General features: G+C 41.9%; 1 protein-coding gene across 1 annotated transcript in view; it reads right to left on the reverse strand.

Annotated features, from left to right (window-relative positions):
- Nucleotides 1–18,031, reverse strand: part of LOC138851027 (paired amphipathic helix protein Sin3a-like) — a gene marked incomplete at its 3' end in the record, with an annotated part of 156,944 nt that overhangs the window by 69,942 nt on the left and 68,971 nt on the right. The window contains 1 exon segment of the mRNA XM_070083798.1: nt 5,643–6,011. Coding sequence (XP_069939899.1) covers nt 5,643–5,994 — 352 coding nt within the window.

Consider the following 18,031-nt stretch of genomic DNA (forward strand, 5'->3'; position numbering starts at 1 on the left):
AGAGAGATGGAAGAAGGTGCCTTCTTCAGAAATTAAAGAGATTTTTGCTATGTGGGGTAAGATGGAAAGATTTATGGAGAAACATCACCCTGACAAGGTTGTTGCAAGCCATGTTGGCAACATGTACAGTGACAAAGTCTTGGGTCATTCTAGGGAAGTGTTAAAGAGACGCCAGAAACAGAGCTCTCTCCACAGTTATTTTACGAGACAGGACTCCAGTGACTCTCAAGGTGGTCCTGGAGTTTACCTGGAGAGAGTTTCGGGGGTCAACGCCCCCGCGGCCCGGTCTGTGACCAGACGACCTGGTGGATCAGCGCCTGATCAACCAGGCTGTTGCTGCTGGCTGCACGCAAACCAACGTACGAGCCACAGCCCGGCTGTGGAAAGCAACTGGTACCTGAGGTGTTGCTGGAAGGGGATTCCCCTTCCAAACTGTAAACAATCCAATCTCTCTCCTCCTCCAGTTTCCCATACACTAAGAAGAATCTCCAATAAAGGTAAGTGTTATGCTGTTAATGTTTCATTCATCATTTCCCATTGTATTGTTTATGCACTACATCTATATTTCATGTAAAAAAATTTTTTGTTGTAATACTTCTGGGTATCAGGAACGGATTAATTGTATTTACATTATTTATGGGGAAAATTGATTCGAAAATCGTAGATTTCGATAATAGTAGCAACTCCAGGAACGGATTAACTACGAAAAACGAGGGACCACTGTATTTGTGTTGTACACAAAGTTTATCCTAAACCTTACAGTATAAAATACAGTACTAACAACATAAAAAAGTAAAGTAAAACATGAAATACTAAAATAAAACAATAAAATAAAGTCATTACAAACATGTTTTGTTGATATTCAGTAGTAAAGTTCGACTTACGACCATTTCGACTTACGACCGGTTTCTCGGAACCGAACTCGGTCGTAAGTCGGATGGTAGGTGTATTACTAAATGTAAAAGGAGAAGCTTTCGTTTTTCCTTTTGAGCCATCCCACCTCGGTGGGATATGGCCCGTGTGTTGAAAGAAAGATTTACCCCCTTTGCAACAACAGCTTCCTTGACTTCCTTTTTCTTGTCCACGATGGAAGCTATGGTTGTATGGGGTTTCTTATACATCCTGGCCAGTTCGGCCACACGTACGCCACTTTCATATTGTTCAATGTTTTTCTGGAATTCAATCATATTTCTCACCTTCTTTACCAAAGGCCTGGCACTAGGAGTTTTCTTCGGAACCATGGTAGCTTATTCAGCAGTTGCAAGCACTAAAATGAATGGAATACACTGTATTATGAAATATTTCATATGAACAAGTGAGGGGACTGTCACTCACTGGTAAACAATGCCACACTGGCTGGGAAGGGAGTGTTAGGCGGCTCGGAGCCGTGCGTACATGTCCGGGATGAATGACTATTTGCTAGTCAAACGACGATTCGTGAGTCAATGTTTTGACAAAAATAATGTTACGATTTTCAAAAATTACGACCTTCGCGCCTTACAAAATTATCGAGGGTCCACTGTATTATAATATACTCCCGTGTATCCAAAGCATTGTTGGGACCTATAAATATTATGTATATGTATATTTCTAGACAACAGTATGTGACTAAGGTAGGTAAAAATGTTCACCTATCACTGTGTTTGTGAATACATGTATTTGAGTACTATTTCAGTACCTTATATTAGTATCAGAACAAAGATTAACTATGAAATCACAAGAACCACTACAAATTGTAATTATCACAACATAAAAATTATGCAAATTAAAAAATAAAAGGTATATCGGCAATGCTTCTGCAAGAGGCAGCACTTCACGTTGCCGTCAAGTGAGCGACAAGTGCCAACTTTGCGGCCTTGTATCTCCATAAGTATTGACTCTAGAATTTTTTTTTTTTACATTATGTAAAAAAATGTCCTCTTTATTTAAAAAAAAAAATTCAAAATATTCAGAGCACTGGGCGAGTGAACATAAATCTACGTTTGGACAGTTAAGGGGTTAAAAAGCAAACAGCGGGGGCTAGGGAGTGAAAAGGTTAAGGCTTAATGCAGGTTCCAAAAATTTATAACCTTATGGAGAGAGCCTTTAATGAGATTTTAGACTCAGGGGTGGAAACCAAACTTTCAAAGCAAAATATTCTACTTTAAACTTATCCAATACAGAAGTAAATCAACAATTACTATACGTATTTACAATGCTCAAACTTCTTTCCGTAAGTGAACCAGTGAAAACAGCTTTGTGTGTGATAATTGACTGAAAGCTGGTGTTGCTGCAAGTCTATCTGCACTCCAATATTTAAATATGTTATTCTTATGGATGTTTCACATCAGTATTACTGTTACAAGAGGATATACAGCTCCACAACAGTTGTGTCCTTCCTGTTTCGAAGCCATAATTTCAGTGAAACCTAAGAGTTGGCCACTCTGTATTTGTAATAGTTATTTGTTTGGGCAACAATAATATTCATCATAGTATCACTGAAGAAAAACTGAAAGTAGTCAAGTTTATTGGAATCATCTGTTACTGGACAATTTGGCTGAATTCTGCTATCATTAAATTGTGAAACATTTGGCAAATTGTCCATGCCTAACACTTCCACTCTTGCCAGGGATTGAACCATGGACATTCAGTATAGTATGTGAACTGAGTGCATTACCAACTGAGCCACGGGACCTCGATGTCACTCAAGTCCAAATTTAAGAGTATTTCCCGGATTGCACTGCAAGAAATGTTGGTGTCAACCTATCATTATGAGCCCATGCTGACTGGTTGTTATTACTTGCAATGTCCTATGAGCACCTTTACAGCCTGGACTTTTTCCTAGGAGGCAAGTAATAACTAGTACCCCAAACAATACATTTGAAGCCTAAATGGCAGCATGCGACAAATTCGAGTCCAAAGTAAAAAAAATTGTGTATTAGTACACAAGACACAGTTAATAGATTAAAATCTGCAATTTAACTTATGTGACATTAGTGCCAACTCGAAAAATAGCTACATCAACATGCCTGAGATGGACTCTTATTTTTGTTTAAAAACTTTCTATCTCCCAGGTTTAAAAACTTTGTCTCCTATCATAAACTTATTTTCCAGATTTATTTTTTTTACTGCAAAATGGTAACATGAAAATGCAGTTTTCTGTACCTTCACAGCTGTAAAATTTATGTAATCTCAACATGTGAACCTTAGTTACCTGTAATACAAGTAATTAATACTTTATGTGAGGAGGGAAAAGTTCACACATATGGACATAACTTTTGTGTGCACGAGTATGACTGGTGTGGGTCATTTATGACTGAAGTGCTAGTTTCAGAGGAACGCAGGCTCCAGCACCACCTACCACCCTCTCCACACTACATCCTGGGGGTAGTAGGTAATTTGAGTTAATTATCTAAAGAAGTCTGACTCTCTGATGATTGTGAGTATTTATCCCATAGTGTTTATGGCATTTGTCCATTGTTCTTGCAGCTGTAACCTGTCTTCATTTTGTGGTACGCATCTTTAACATAACATTATTCTTTATTTTCTCTCAACTATCTATAACCCTTCAAATCTCTTTCATAGATCTACATTACTAACTCAACATGTCACTACATTAATCTACATTTGAAGCTCAAATCCCTCAGATAAGAAGTGAAACTTACCTTTTGGCCTAGACATGGGAGAATGAGTCTGTCCGGAGAGTGTATTTTTACCATGATGCACCGCATCATGGTAAAAACAAACCTCTGACCTTATGTTTGGTCTAAGATAGCAAATTTGTGGTGTTTTCTAGTATGGTTTTTATTCTTGTACTGACTATTTCTTGGTATCATTTGATAAAATGAAAGACATACTACTGGTTTCAGAACCAGAAGTAGCTTGAAATCGGGCTCAAAGGAATGGAAAAATTTTTCTTTTCTGAGGGCGGGTAAGAGCCTTCTGAGTACTCAAACTATCGATGTTTCGTCTCCAATTTTCCTTCTACACCTACCATCCGACTTACAACCGAGTTCGGTTCCGAGAAACCGGTCGTAAGTCGAACTTTACTACTGAATATCAACATAACATTTTTGTAATGACTATTTTATTGTTTTATTTTGGTATTTCATGTTTTGCTTTACTTTTTATGTTGTTAGTTCTGTATTTTATACTGTAAGGTTTAGGATAAACACTGTGTACAACACAAATAGTTGTTTATTTCTCAGAAATTTGGCATAAAAAACACGGTCATAAGGCGAGTGGTCGTAAGTCGAGCAAGTCGTAAGTCAGATGGTAGGTGTACTTACAGGGTTTTTAATTTTATTAAAGTTTCACATACCAATTGGTAATTTGGCCAATTTAACAAAAAGTTCAAAATATTCCAATTTCAAAATAGGGTCCAGAATAAACAATGTAGGTATTCCTGGCACTAAACTAACATTAACTCTGTTCATTAGTTACGTTTTGAGGCTTTACAAATAAATTCCATTTTGATTTTTTATTCACATAATGAATTTTTATTCACACCAAAAAATAGAAGATTTACTGTTATGCAATATTGTAATAATTGTATAAATATCATCACCACATTTGTGAATGTATATTAGACCCACCAGCTGGCGTGTATTAGACGTGTGAGGTCGTTTGTTTACTCTTGAACATCGGCAAAAATTTAACATTTCCGCCACTTTGAGCTCAGTTTCAAGCCATTTCCAGTGCTAACACCAATCAAAATTATCTCTATTTCTGTAATGTCTTCCATTCTATCAAATGAGACCAAGAAATCACAAATACAACTATAAAAAACATATGAAAAAACACTGCAAAGTCGCTGTTTTAATCGAAAATCATGGTCTCAGTTTTTTTTCTCTCATTATACACAGTGTGCTGCAGGATTTGTTTTATGTGGTGCACACATACCACATAGATGTATTCTCTCGTATCTAGGCTCAAATTTACCACTCACAGTTTATCAGAGTGAGCTGAGCTCATGACGTAGATCTACGGTTTGGACCCTGAACGTAAAGCCGTAGATCTACGGGACGGACCCTGAAAGGGTTAAAATATGCAGGTAGGGTGTCTTGAAACTACTTGAAGCTAACCTTTCTAGTAAAGAAAGTTCATTGAAAATTTTCAGTACCAGACTAGATAATCAGACATCCGACTACTCGGAATTACGATGGGCTCTTCGACCAGTATTCATACCTAAATAATGTATGTTAGGGCTGATTTCCTCTATTCTGTTTATTACAATATACAGCACACTACTGTACAAACATTTAAAAATATACCAGAAATGTTATAAATGGTGCAAAGGTGACACTAAAACAATATCAAAGATGGTTGATACAAACCCACTACCATTATAATATGCGCCTCACTTACCGATGAATTTGTTTACCGACGAGGTCTTAAGAATGGAACTCCATCGTTAAGTGAGGAGAAGCAGTATACTGAATAGTAATATACTGGGTGGGTGGCCCGAAAAAGAAAAACTTTCACCATCGACAGTGATGGAGTGAATGATGGTGAAAGTTTTTCTTTTTCGGGCCACCCTGCCTTGGTGGGAATCGGCCAGTGTGATGATAATAAAAAAAAAATACTGCATTCTTAAAACATCCGCCTTAATTAAATCTGAAAGTGTATGAGTTGTTGAAGGAACAGAGGAAGGATGAACTTACCTGGCTGAGGTGCTGGATTATGAGGTTGGTGGTCAAGAGGTGAAGGTGCACCACCAACCCCTTGACCAGCATTGGTGACTGGCACAGGTACAACCCCAGGCACAGGTGCTCCAACAGCTGTCACAGCCACTGCTGCTGCAGTTACTGCTGCTGTAGTGGGCTGACCGGGGCGAGTACCCAATTGTGTGATGGTAGAGCCTCGCACGTAATTCCCTGGTGCCCCACCGACCCCCCCGGGGCCACTGACAACCCCCTGCCCCCCCTGGGTGAGTCCCCCAGCAACACACCCAGCACTAACAATGCCTGACACTGCCTCGCCCCGACCAGACAGATCATCAACACGACGTTTCATCACGCACTACATTACATCTGAGGAGAAAAAAAAACATTATGTTGTGAAATACAACTCGCCTAGTACATTACCAATAGTTTTATAGTACAGTTATAGTTAGATATCAATTTGGAACACATAAAATAGCACTCTAAAACTGACTTCTAAATTCTAATAATAAAACTCATTTAACAGAGCACAACATATACAGTTGGCCCTCCATATCTGCAGGTTCAACCTGAAAATATTAAAAAAAAAAAATATGAATTTGTCACACACCAAGTACCACACCAAATCCACATGAATATAGTAATGTGTAGGCAAACAATGCTCATTGTTTGAGCATTGTTCACCTCTCATCTCATTCACTCGCTACTCTTGCTACTTTTTCTGTGTGCACCTTTCGTTTCTGTGAAAATATGATTCCCAAAAAGCAATTAAGTGGTCTAAGCAATCCCTTAAAGGCTAAGAGGAGCATAAAGTGTTATCTCTTGATTTGATGAAGAAATAAAAATCTTAAATCTTTTGAAAAGTGGCATGTCGCTTGCTGAAGTGGGCCATATGGTTGGTAAGAATGAATGGAGCATTCACACAATAAAGCATAAAGAAGCTAAAATTTGTGGAAGTGTTAGTGCTGCCCCTACCACGGCAAAAATGGGGCAAAGAAAAAGAAACAGCTTCCTATAACCGTGTTTCTAACTAAATCATCTGCAATTGTGAAGCCTCGACCTTCAATGCTCAAGATCCTCAGCCCTCAATGTCCACAGATCCTGACATTAGTGTTGTTGAGCCTCCTCCAAAGAGTCAATGCCTGCAATCGGAACCTGGTTCTTCTAATGTAGACGATCCTTCTATCATCCTGTATGATCTGACACCGTCAGATCCTGCCTGATGTCTCACTGCTTACCTACAGTACCACCCATCTCATTACCTCACCACATTGGCACTGTAGGCACCATACAGCAATCATCATCATCACCTTCATATGAGGGCTATCAAGAGAGAAGAACCAGGGTTTTGGCAAGTGTCATTACCCCCCTAAACAACACAACAATTATGTAAATAGCATATACGTTATATAAGGTATTGTAAGTAATCTAGAGATTATTTAAAGTATACAGGAGGACGTAGGTAGGTTACAAAGGAACCCCAAGTTTCGGCCGCCCTGAGTATCGGCCGCTTTGAGTTTCGACCACTTTTTTTTCGCTAAATTTTGTCCCGAGTTTCGGCCTGTGCCCCATGTTTCGGCTGGTGTACCAGACATGTCCGCCTGCCCACATAGGCATCATGAGCCAGTCTAGCTTTGTTTATCCTTGAGTGACGATTACCCTGCTCGCTCATCCAAACATTTCACAATAAATTCATTGTGTTTAGTGGATGTTTATTGATTATGACTGAAATAAGTCACCATGGGCCCTAAGAAACTTCCTAGTGGAACCCCTTTGGTAAAGAAAGTGAGAAACACCATAGAAGTGAAGAAATTGTACAAAAATACGAGGTGGTGCACCACCGCAGTGGTTGAGGCAGTGGTGGAGGCAATAATAAGTCCTCGCTCTCTCCTCCTCCCTATCTTCCAGATGCCAACAAGGTACGTAAATGTGATTTTAAATGTTTATCTATTTCATTATTCATTTAAGTACTATATACATTTATAATTGTTTTGTGTATGTAAAACTATAGTTATTCTTCAAAAAATGTATTTTTTTGCGAATATTTTTGCGGGTCTGGAACGAATTAATTGGATTTACATTATTTCTTATGGGAAATACTGCTTCGACTTTAGGCCTAGCTCCTGGAACGGATTAAGGCCAAAACTCAGGGTTCCACTGTACAGTGGTACCCTGAGTTTCGGCCACCTCCCAACTCAAACAACTATATAAGTGTATTATTTTAAGTGCTTTTGTAAGTGTATTTTTGGGGGTCTGAAACAGACTAATCTAATTTACATTATTCCTTATGGGAACAAATTTGTTCGGTAACAGCACTCGAACAGCCTTCTGGAACAAATTATGTCTGAAACTCAGGGTTCCACTGTATATGCAAACACTACGATATTTTATGTAAGGAACTTGAGCATCTGTGGATTTTGGTATCTGCAGAGAGTCCTGGAACCAAACCCCCAAGAATACCAAGGGATGACTGTATACAGTGGACCCTCCCTTTTCATTGGGCTCTGTTTTCGCTCATTTCCATTACTGCCGATTTTTTCCGTAAAATTATTGGCTCTGTTTTTGTTGCTTTCCTCTGTTCTCGTCGGTGGTATGGTACATGTCCAAGTGTGCCGCACACACATGCATTCTGAAGAGGCAATGCCACTTTGTTTATGGGTGAGTGAACATTATTCTACGAGGCCATAGGAAACATTTCATAATAATTCGTTGTTGTTTGCACTTGTTTATTCTGTGTGACTGCTAAATAAGCCACCATGGGCCCAAAGTGCCAGCCCGTTGATAGAGAAGGTGAGAAACATAATAGAATTCAAGAAAAAGCTCTTAAAGTACGATATGTACAATATGTACGATATGTACAATACTAAAGCAGCAGGAGTAGATAAAGGCTATAGCGCCAGCTACCGATAAAGTGTAGCATTAACTGACTCCTCCAATGTTATTGGAGGTATATAGGGTCACTGACAATCATATGCTGCCCTGCCTATCTTCCACCACCCTAAACCAATGCCAACATCTCCAAGGTACAGTATGTGTAAATATTTCTTATTTATAAATTACATACATTGTTTATGTGAACAGTGTTGGTGGCCTCCAATGCCGCCTCCACTACCACTAATATGTACAGCTTCTCTCAGTGTCCCTTATAAACCCAACATCATCACCACCACTTACTCCTCACATACGTAATGACATATTTTATTCATTCTAGAGTAGTATATATCATGTTTCTATGTTGTTAATATTGTTTATTATGTCATATTAGATGAATTGTGATAGATAAGTAAGCCATGGAATATGGTTCTTCTCTATAAAATGTTTTTTTGTTTATATTTTTGGATGTCTGAAACGAATTAATCGGATTTATATTATTTCTTATGGGGAAAATGGTTTCAGTTTTAGTCAACTTCACATTTTGTTGGACTCTCTGGAACAAATTAAAGATGAAAAGGGAGAGTCCACTGTATACTGTTGTGCCATGTAGACAACCAAGTACAATGTGTATTGTATATAGCATAGAGAAAAAATAATACTATACATACAGTACTTTTAAATTTCCCACAATCTGCCAGTTTAAGTTATGAAATACTTTGTTGAATCACATGTTACCTAGTCCCTGGCCAGCTACTGCCTTCCCATCATTGTTGCATGAAGTACCACAGGGGTTTACCATCATCTAATATGACAGTAAACATTGTATAAAATAATTTAATGAATCTATTAAAATGAATTGTATAAACATTTTAGTGCTATACACAATTTCATCACTAAGGGCTGGTGATTTTATTCGTCAGATTAAACATGCCATAAAAAGGGGTGATTTTTCATTAATTTAAATTGTAAGAATAGGTGTGTGAGGATGTAAAGAATGGGTATGGGGTGAATGTAAAAGGTGTGTGTAAAGGTGGATGTAAAGCGCGGGGGAGGGTATGTAGGGGTGGATGTGAGGGGTGGGGGTAGGGGGTGGATGTGAGGGGTGGGGGTGGATGTGAGGGGTGGGGTGGGGGTGGATGTGAGGGGTGGGTGGGGGTGGATGTGAGGGGTGGGGGTGGATGTGAGGGGTGGGGGTGGATGTGAGGGGTGGGGGTGGATGTGAGGGGTGGGGGTGGATGTGAGGGGTGGGGTGGATGTGAGGATGGATGTAAGGGGTGGGTGTGAGGATGGATGTAAGGGTGGATGTGTGGGGACAAATATGTGGGAGTGGAAAGCGGGGAGGGATGTAAGGGAAGGGTGGATGTGTGTGGGGGTGGATGTGTGTGGGGGTGGATGTGTGTGGGGGTGGATGTGTGTGGGGGTGGATGTGTGTAGGGGTGGATGTGTGTAGGGGTGGATGTGTGTGGGGGTGGATGTGTGTGGGGGTGGATGTGTGTGGGGGTGGATGTGTGTGGGGGTGGATGTGTGTGGAGGGTGGATGTGTGTGGAGGGTGGATGTGGGGGGTGGATGTGGGGGTGGATGGGAGGTGAAGGCAGTTGTAAGGTGTAAGAAAAGATTTCATTCGGATTTTAAACCCCGGAGGGTTAGCCACCCAGGATAACCCAAGAAAGGCAGTGCGTCAACGAGGACTGTCCGTCTTGTTTCCATTGGGGCCCTCAATCTTGTCCCCCAGGATGCGACCCACACCAGTCGACTAACACCCAGGTACCTATTTGCTGCTAAGTGAAAAGGACAACAGGTGTAAGAAAACGCGTCGAACTGTTTCCACCCAGCCGAGAATCGAATCCTGGCCCTCCGTGTGTGAAGCGAGAGCTTTTGCCAGCCAGGCCACGGGGTGGGTGTGCGGGGGTGGTTGTGCGGGGGTGGGGGTGGGTGTTCGGGGGTGGGTATTAGGGGTGGATAAGATGTGTGTGAGGATGGTTAAGGGGCGTGTGAGGGTGGTTAAGGGGCGTGTGAGGGTGGTTAAGGGGCGTGTGAGGGTGGTTAAGGGGCGTGTGAGGGTGGTTAAGGGGCGTGTGAGTGGTGGATAGGGTGTGAGGGTGGATAAGGAGGTTGTGAGGGTGGATAACGGGTGAGGGTGGATAACGGGTGAGGGTGGATAACGGGTGAGGGTGGATAACGGGTGTGGATGGGTATATGGGAATGGATGTTAGGGGTGGGTGTGCGAGGGTGAGGGGTGAATGTGAGATCACAACAGGAGGGTGACGGGTTGGGTATTGAGAACTTTCAAAACAAGGGAAATAATGCTAGCGCTCCCTCATTTGGAATATTGCTCGTGTTCAAGGCAAGAGAAATATCAAAACTTGAACAAATACAGAGATCGTTTACGGACCACAGAGAGCCAGTAAAGCATTTAAATTACTGGGAACGCCTTAAAGTCTTAAACATGTACTCACTGGAGTGGAGGAGAGAGATACATGACAATATATACCCGGAAAGTACTCGAGGGCCTGGTCCCAAATCTGCACACTGCCATAACAACATACTGGAGTGCGATATGGAAGTGCAAAATAAATCCAGTGAGGAGCAGGGGTGCGGTGAGCACAATAAGGTAACACTATAACAACATTCGTAGCCTCAGACTATTCAACATCTTACCAGCAGATATCAGAAACACGGCTGGAGCAAGTGTTTCAGAAGTCTCCAAGAAAAAAAATGAACAAGTATCCTCACCAGGTGCCAGATCAACCAGGTTGTGATGGATATGTGGGGCAGCGGGCCTCCAGCAGAAACAGCCTGGTTCACCAGGCTAGCAGCAGCAACAGCCTGATTGACCAGGCTAGCACCAGGCAAGCCTGGCCCATGGCCGGACCCCGATAGTAAGACTCTCGAAACTCATCAGAGGTAAGGTATATCAAAGGTAAATGTTTGACGGGTGGATGTCAAGACGACGGGACATTATTATTATTGTTAAAACTAAGTACTCTATTAATTCAGAATTTAAAGTGTTATAGGCGTAGTTCTCCTGTAACTCTGTCATCTGTCATTATTTGTTGAGAAATATTTTTCGATCTACTTTCTATATAGGTTCTTAGGTTGTGCTGAACTTATGATGGGCCCTCCTTGTCGCTGCCACCTTAAAAATCCGTCTTTCACAGGTTTTAAATCTTGCCAGTCTCGACTTCCAGCGAGAGGGCAGTGGGAGGGGAGTGAGAGGGGAGGGGAGTGAGAGGGGAGGGGAGGGGAGTGAGAGGGGAGAGGAGGGGAGTGGGAGGAGTAGACTAATGGGAAATGAGGGAGAGAGGGGGAGAAATTGAGAAAATGGGGGAAAGAAAGGGAAGTGAATTCTTTCCAGTGTAAATTCATGTAAGGCGACATGCACTAGGAAAGGTTGGTGAAGGCAGAAATGCGCATGCGTGTGTGTATCGATTCATTCACAAGTGTGGCAGGCTTCAGTCAAAATGGTAGAGGGAGATATAAACCCAGACGAGGGCTGGGGTCGGTCGGTGTGGCGGACGGGCGAGCAGCAGCAGTGAGGGCGGGGGCGACGCAGGGGGTGTGGAGGAGCAGCAGCAGTCAGCTGCTGCAACCAGGCACACCCGCAACACACGCCCTCCCAGTACCTCAACGCCACCACTTAAAGCATCCCCCCAATGAGCTTTATTACTCTTTCCACATTTACACTGGTGTAACTTAGTAGTGTAAAACTTACTAGGAGGGAGCAACTACCTGGAGCCTAGCAGTGTATTACGCTGGTGTGGTTTGAGACTCATCGACCCCCACATTAAATACTGAAACAAGAAGCAAAAAGTGCACCAGTGTCACCTGCACTACAATATGGGTGGCTTGACCATGGCGTGAGCAAGCACTTGTGAAGCCAAGACTGTTGCCTGGCCGCAGGGGTCAAGCTCAAGCAATCCGTGGCCAGTTATATCCTCCACAACCACATCGACGCAATTTGTCTTTAGATGTGTTGTATATTTAAACTCAAAGCAAAGTATTGTGGGCGTGCCAAGGCTTGGTAAAGGTGAGCCTATGCATCTATGGTATAAGACTCAGGAGAGTGGGCAAGTGCAGTGTAGCCTGGCCGCCTGCGCCGCACATCTGCCAGGGCAAGCGGAGGATTCAAGGGCGCTACACCACTCCTGCCTGCAAATACAACACACTACTAAGACGTTCCCACAAAGACCTGATCGATTATTTACCATCGTACTTCTGAGATTCTCACAATATGACTCGCCATCCTCAACGACAACACACTTTGCTAATACCCAATTTGGTGGAAAGCATAAATGAAAAGAATGTCATGTGCATTAAATGCAGCTGGCAGGTTGCAAATAAAAGTGCATGGGGACGAAACTGCGACGAAGGTTATGGAAAACGTTCGCGAAGCTCTGCTGGCTGTGTGGCCAAGACAGAGGTAGTGGCGCGCTCTCGTCCCCAGCCACTCTCACTACCGATCCTCCGCCATCACAACAATAATGTAGCTCGTCCCAAGCTCTTCTCAAGCCCCCACATGCCGCAGCTCTCGTCCCCAGACATTCTCTCCCTCAACAAGCTCAAGAATGGGACTCGTAATTAATATACAATTCTGAAAATTTCTATATGGACTTCAGCAAGAAATAAATATACCACAAGTTTTACATAGCATCGAGGAGCCAACATATGCCAAGCTTTACAATACAGAAAGGAAAGTTGATAAAATATTAAGTTTAATACTAAGTGGCAGCGGCACCGGGGTGCAGCAACAAGGCAGCAGCGGCACCACTCAACCTGCCAGATCACAGTAGGCAGTGGATAGCCAGCCTCGCCCAGCTGTTGTGGCCACCCCGGCGGCATAGTGCTTACAACTTTTGGAAATGAATAAATTAGTGATTTATTGCAACTATATGTGACGTGCAAATTGTGGAGAACATTCAAAGTGTTAATAAGAAAACAAAGCGAGTGTCAGGGTGCCGTACGAGACGTGTAACGCAAAGGTTCGATGAAGCAAGGGCACAGCGCTGCCAGACAACAGACTGGAGCGGTGATGGTGGTGACTTTGCCAACCCCGACATTATGGCCCTTCCACTATCACCTTCATACCACATATATCTTGAACGTTACCCACTATTCTCACAATGCATACCTAGTACAGATAATAAACGCGTGATAACTGTACTTCCTACTACACAATACCCTGGCACATTTATATATAGATTCATTATTAGGAGAGGCAGTTTAAAAAGGCTTTGTCCTGTGGCTGTGTAACCTGCCTCACACACGACCTGCCCTGGTAACATCAATTATAACCTTAACTTTTACATTTAAAATCATAGTAATATACCACACTTCGAAATTCACTCAAAATGTTAAAAATATACTACGCCCTTCCCACATACATTAAAATCTTCAATTAACTAATTAATTAACGTAAGCCTTAAGTTTATTATGTACAAATAATAAATATTGCAATGGTTCTGCTAATGAATGAGATGTAATAAAACATGACTGGTAATAGGAGCAAACTGAGTGAAGGAGCGGGAAGGAGGAATAGAGGGAGAAAGTTGCAGAGAAAATTTATACTTTCACAGATCAGTGCATGTATTTACCTTATGGTAAAGTTCTATTATTGCACTCAGCAGTGAGGCATCAACACCAAAACATTATAATATGGTATCTTGCAAACCCAGAAAGGGGACTGGACCTTTCAAAACTGAAAAGCCCCTACATGTTTATCTACACCCTCACTCCTTAAAACTCAGACAATACTAATACAAGTCTGACAGTAAGCGTATAGACTGTATCCGTGCTCCTATTCAGAGGCTTCAAGGAAAGAGCCCAAGATGTCGTCCAACAGTTATGATAAATGCTAAGCCTCCCATAATACCATCGACCTCCCTCCTTCGTCACTCGTGCACGTCAGGGATTTAATTAACACTGCTCACTAGTATTGAAATATATCAGACGGCTTCTCTGAAACGTAAGGTGTAACGGAAGTTGGATGCGCTATTTCATTCATGTAGTGAACATCTCAATAATGGTGCATGGGAAAATAAATGGCAAAGCGTCGGTCTAATAAATGAATAGAGCACCGAGCCTCACAGGTGTTTGATAAATAGGCTTTCCTTCGGGAAAAGGTCAAATCCCAACCTGTCCACACAAAGGTAGTGCGTGTCTACTTGAACAAGAAGGCCTACATTTATTTTTTTTAGTTTTAAGTAAAATTTAATACACCTGCAGTGTGAGGCTACCCTATTCTATACTTACTGAGGAACCAACACCATATTGTTTTCCTGGTGTACTTATCACACAGGGTGGGTTTCATATACGACGTAATGTGTCAGCATCAGCTGGGACACTTTCAGTAGCTACAAGAGCTTTAACGTTTCAGTACAGCAGAGGTCGAGTCTACTCTTTCCTGGGAATTACCATCCCTCAGGATAGTCCATTTCTTTCTCACTCTCTACCGCTTTCCCCACACGCAGGAACGGGAAATGGACTAACACACAGGAAGAGAAGTCAAGGGAAGATCTACTAGCTGCACCTCGAGAAATTATTATACTCTACGATTACACACAATTGTGCCACATATACCGAGAGGCCTAGAAGCGCAGTATAGCATGCTCAGCTCACAACCAAAAATACCGGAGTTGAACTCTGAGCAAATCGAGAGAAATGACAAGTCTCCTAACAACTAGCCACAGTAAACAGTGCCTCAGAAGGCCAAGTCTGGGACCGGGCCGCGGGGGCAATGACTTGGGGAATTATTTACAAGTGGTTAGCATCTGCAAAAGTCTAATAAGTAATAAGGCACCATGATGGAAACAAGTCACACTTCTTGGTTTATACTTGCTTATTATGTGAGCTCGGGGCTTGCTTGGCCCAATAAATTAATCAATCAGTTTTTATTTAAACGTGTACTGCAGTCACCCACTCAAAATGAGTACTGGAATCACATCTGAACTACCACCACCTCTCACTGGGTACTGCAGTCACCGCACACGAACTATCACCTCTCATACTGGGTACTGCGGTCATCATATACGTGAACTATCACCTCTCATGCTGGGTACTGCAGTTACCACACACGTGAAGACACTGGGTACTGCAGTCACCACACACGTGAACACACTTGGCACTGCAGTCACCACCAAGGGGGGTTGGCCTGTATGTCAAAGTCGCTCATTTGCACGGAGATACTGAACACCACATATGATGTAGTTGAAGTTCTAACAATAAAAATCGAGAACCAAAACTTAGTAATTGTGCTTGTATAAAAACCACCAGATGCAACTTCCCAACAGTTCAAAGAACAGCTATCAAAAACTGACTCCTGTCTGGGAAAACCTTACAGCCTCATCCCCAAACATCTTGCTGCTTGATGACTTCAATCTAAGACATTCAAAATGGAAGAATATAGAAAATAATGCTGGAGCAGAAATAATCCCTGGAGGCAGCTCAGATGAAAAGTCACACACACATGAGCTGCTGAATTTCTGCAATAAACACATCCTAAGTCAGCAGATAGTGGAGCCAACAAGCTCATTATTTTCACAAATAATGAGGACCTGGTAAGAAACATAATATCAAAAACAATTAATTCTGACCACAATCTAATCGAAATCCAGACTTACATGCACGAGGGCCCTGATCAGCAAAATGCATACAGCTATGAAAGTACCTTTACCAAATTCAACTTCAACAACAAGAACATCAACTGGGATCAGGTAAACTATGCCCTAAATGCAACATTTTGGAAAGATATTTTAAATTACATGGACCCTAACCAGTGTCTTGAAAAGATCAACCTCTTGGTAGCTGAAGCATGTTCAAGGTATATTCCTCTAAGAAAATAGTAGAGAAGTAAACTGGAGAGAGACGCTCCCTCTACAGGAAAAGGCAAAGAATCACTGAGCTCCTCAAGAATGCCAAATTATCTGAAACACGTTAGGAAGCGCTAACCAGGGAAGTGGAAAATATTGAGCTAAAGTTAAAGGACTCGTACAGGATTCAAGAGAGACAAGAGAAGCTAAAAATGATTAGTGAAACAAAGAATTTCGAAATATTTCTTTTCATATGCCAAAAACAAGGCAAAAACCACTTCTAGGATAGGGCTCCTGCTCAGACAAGACGGATCCTACACAGATGACAACAAAGAAATGAGTGAGATACTGAAATCTCAATATGTCTCTGTGTCCAGCGAGCCACTAAACACTAAAGATAGGCAATCCAAACATTTTTTATCATGAATGAGCCCCAAAACCCTACCAATGTATGCCAAATTTCTGACATAACCCTAACACCACTAGACTTTGAGAAAGCCATTGACGACATGCCCATGCACTTAGCCCCAGGCGCACTTAGCCCCAGGCCCAGACTCGTGAAACTGTGTGTTCACAAAGAACTGCAAAAAAACCCTCTTAAGGGCCTTAAGTATGCTATGGAGAAGGAGCACAGACACAGGTGAGATTCCACGGTCACTAAAAACAACGGATATAGCCCCACTCCATAAAGGTGGCAGCAAAGCAGTAGCACAGAACTACAGACCAATAGCTTTAACGTCCCGCATCATAAAACTCTTTGAAAGAGCTCTAAAAAGCAGAATAGCAAATCACTTGGACTCCCAAAAATTGCACAATCCAGGGCAACATGGTTTCAGAGCAGGTCGCTCCTGCCTCTCGCAACTATTGGACCACTATGATATGGTCTTAGATGCACTGGAAAACAAGCATAATGCAGTTGTAGTATACACAGATTTTGCAAAAACCTTTGACAAGTGTGACCATGGTGTAATAGCTCACAAAATGCGTGATAAAGGGATAACTGGCAAAGTAGACAGATGGATCCTCAACTTTCTAATCAATCGACCACAAAGAGTAATGGTAAACAGAGTTAAATCGGAAGCTGCCACAGTGAAGAGCTCTGTTCCACAAGGCACAGTACTCACTCCTATCCTGTTCCTCATTCTCATATCAGACATAGACTGAGATGTAAACCATAGCACTGTATCATCCTTTGCAGACGATACTAGGATCTGCATGAGTGTGTCATCCATTGAGGACACGGCAAATCTCCAGGAAGATATAAACCAAGTTTTCCAATGGGCAACAGAGACAATATGATGTTCAATGAAGACAAATTTCAACTACTCCGTTATGAAAAACTTTAGGAAATAATAGTTAGGACTAAGTATACTACAAACTCTAATCACACAATAGAGAGGAAAAGTAATGTGAAGGACCTGGGTGTGGTAATGTCCGAAGACCTCACCTTCAAGGACCACAACAATGCCACTATCACATCTGCGAGGAAATTGATAGGATGGATAATGACAACATTCAAGATAAGAGATGCTAAGCCAATGATTATCCTTTTTTAATCAATTGTTTTCTCTAGGCTGGAATACTGCTGTACATTAACATCCCCATTTAAGGCAGGTGAAATTGCAGAGCTAGAGAATGTAGAGAATCTTTACTGAACGTATAAGTTCCATCAAACACCTTAACTACTGGAAACGCCTGGAAGAACTTGA

This window comes from Cherax quadricarinatus, chromosome 10, assembly GCF_038502225.1.
Source record: "Cherax quadricarinatus isolate ZL_2023a chromosome 10, ASM3850222v1, whole genome shotgun sequence".
Classification (NCBI taxonomy): Eukaryota; Metazoa; Arthropoda; class Malacostraca; order Decapoda; family Parastacidae; genus Cherax; species Cherax quadricarinatus.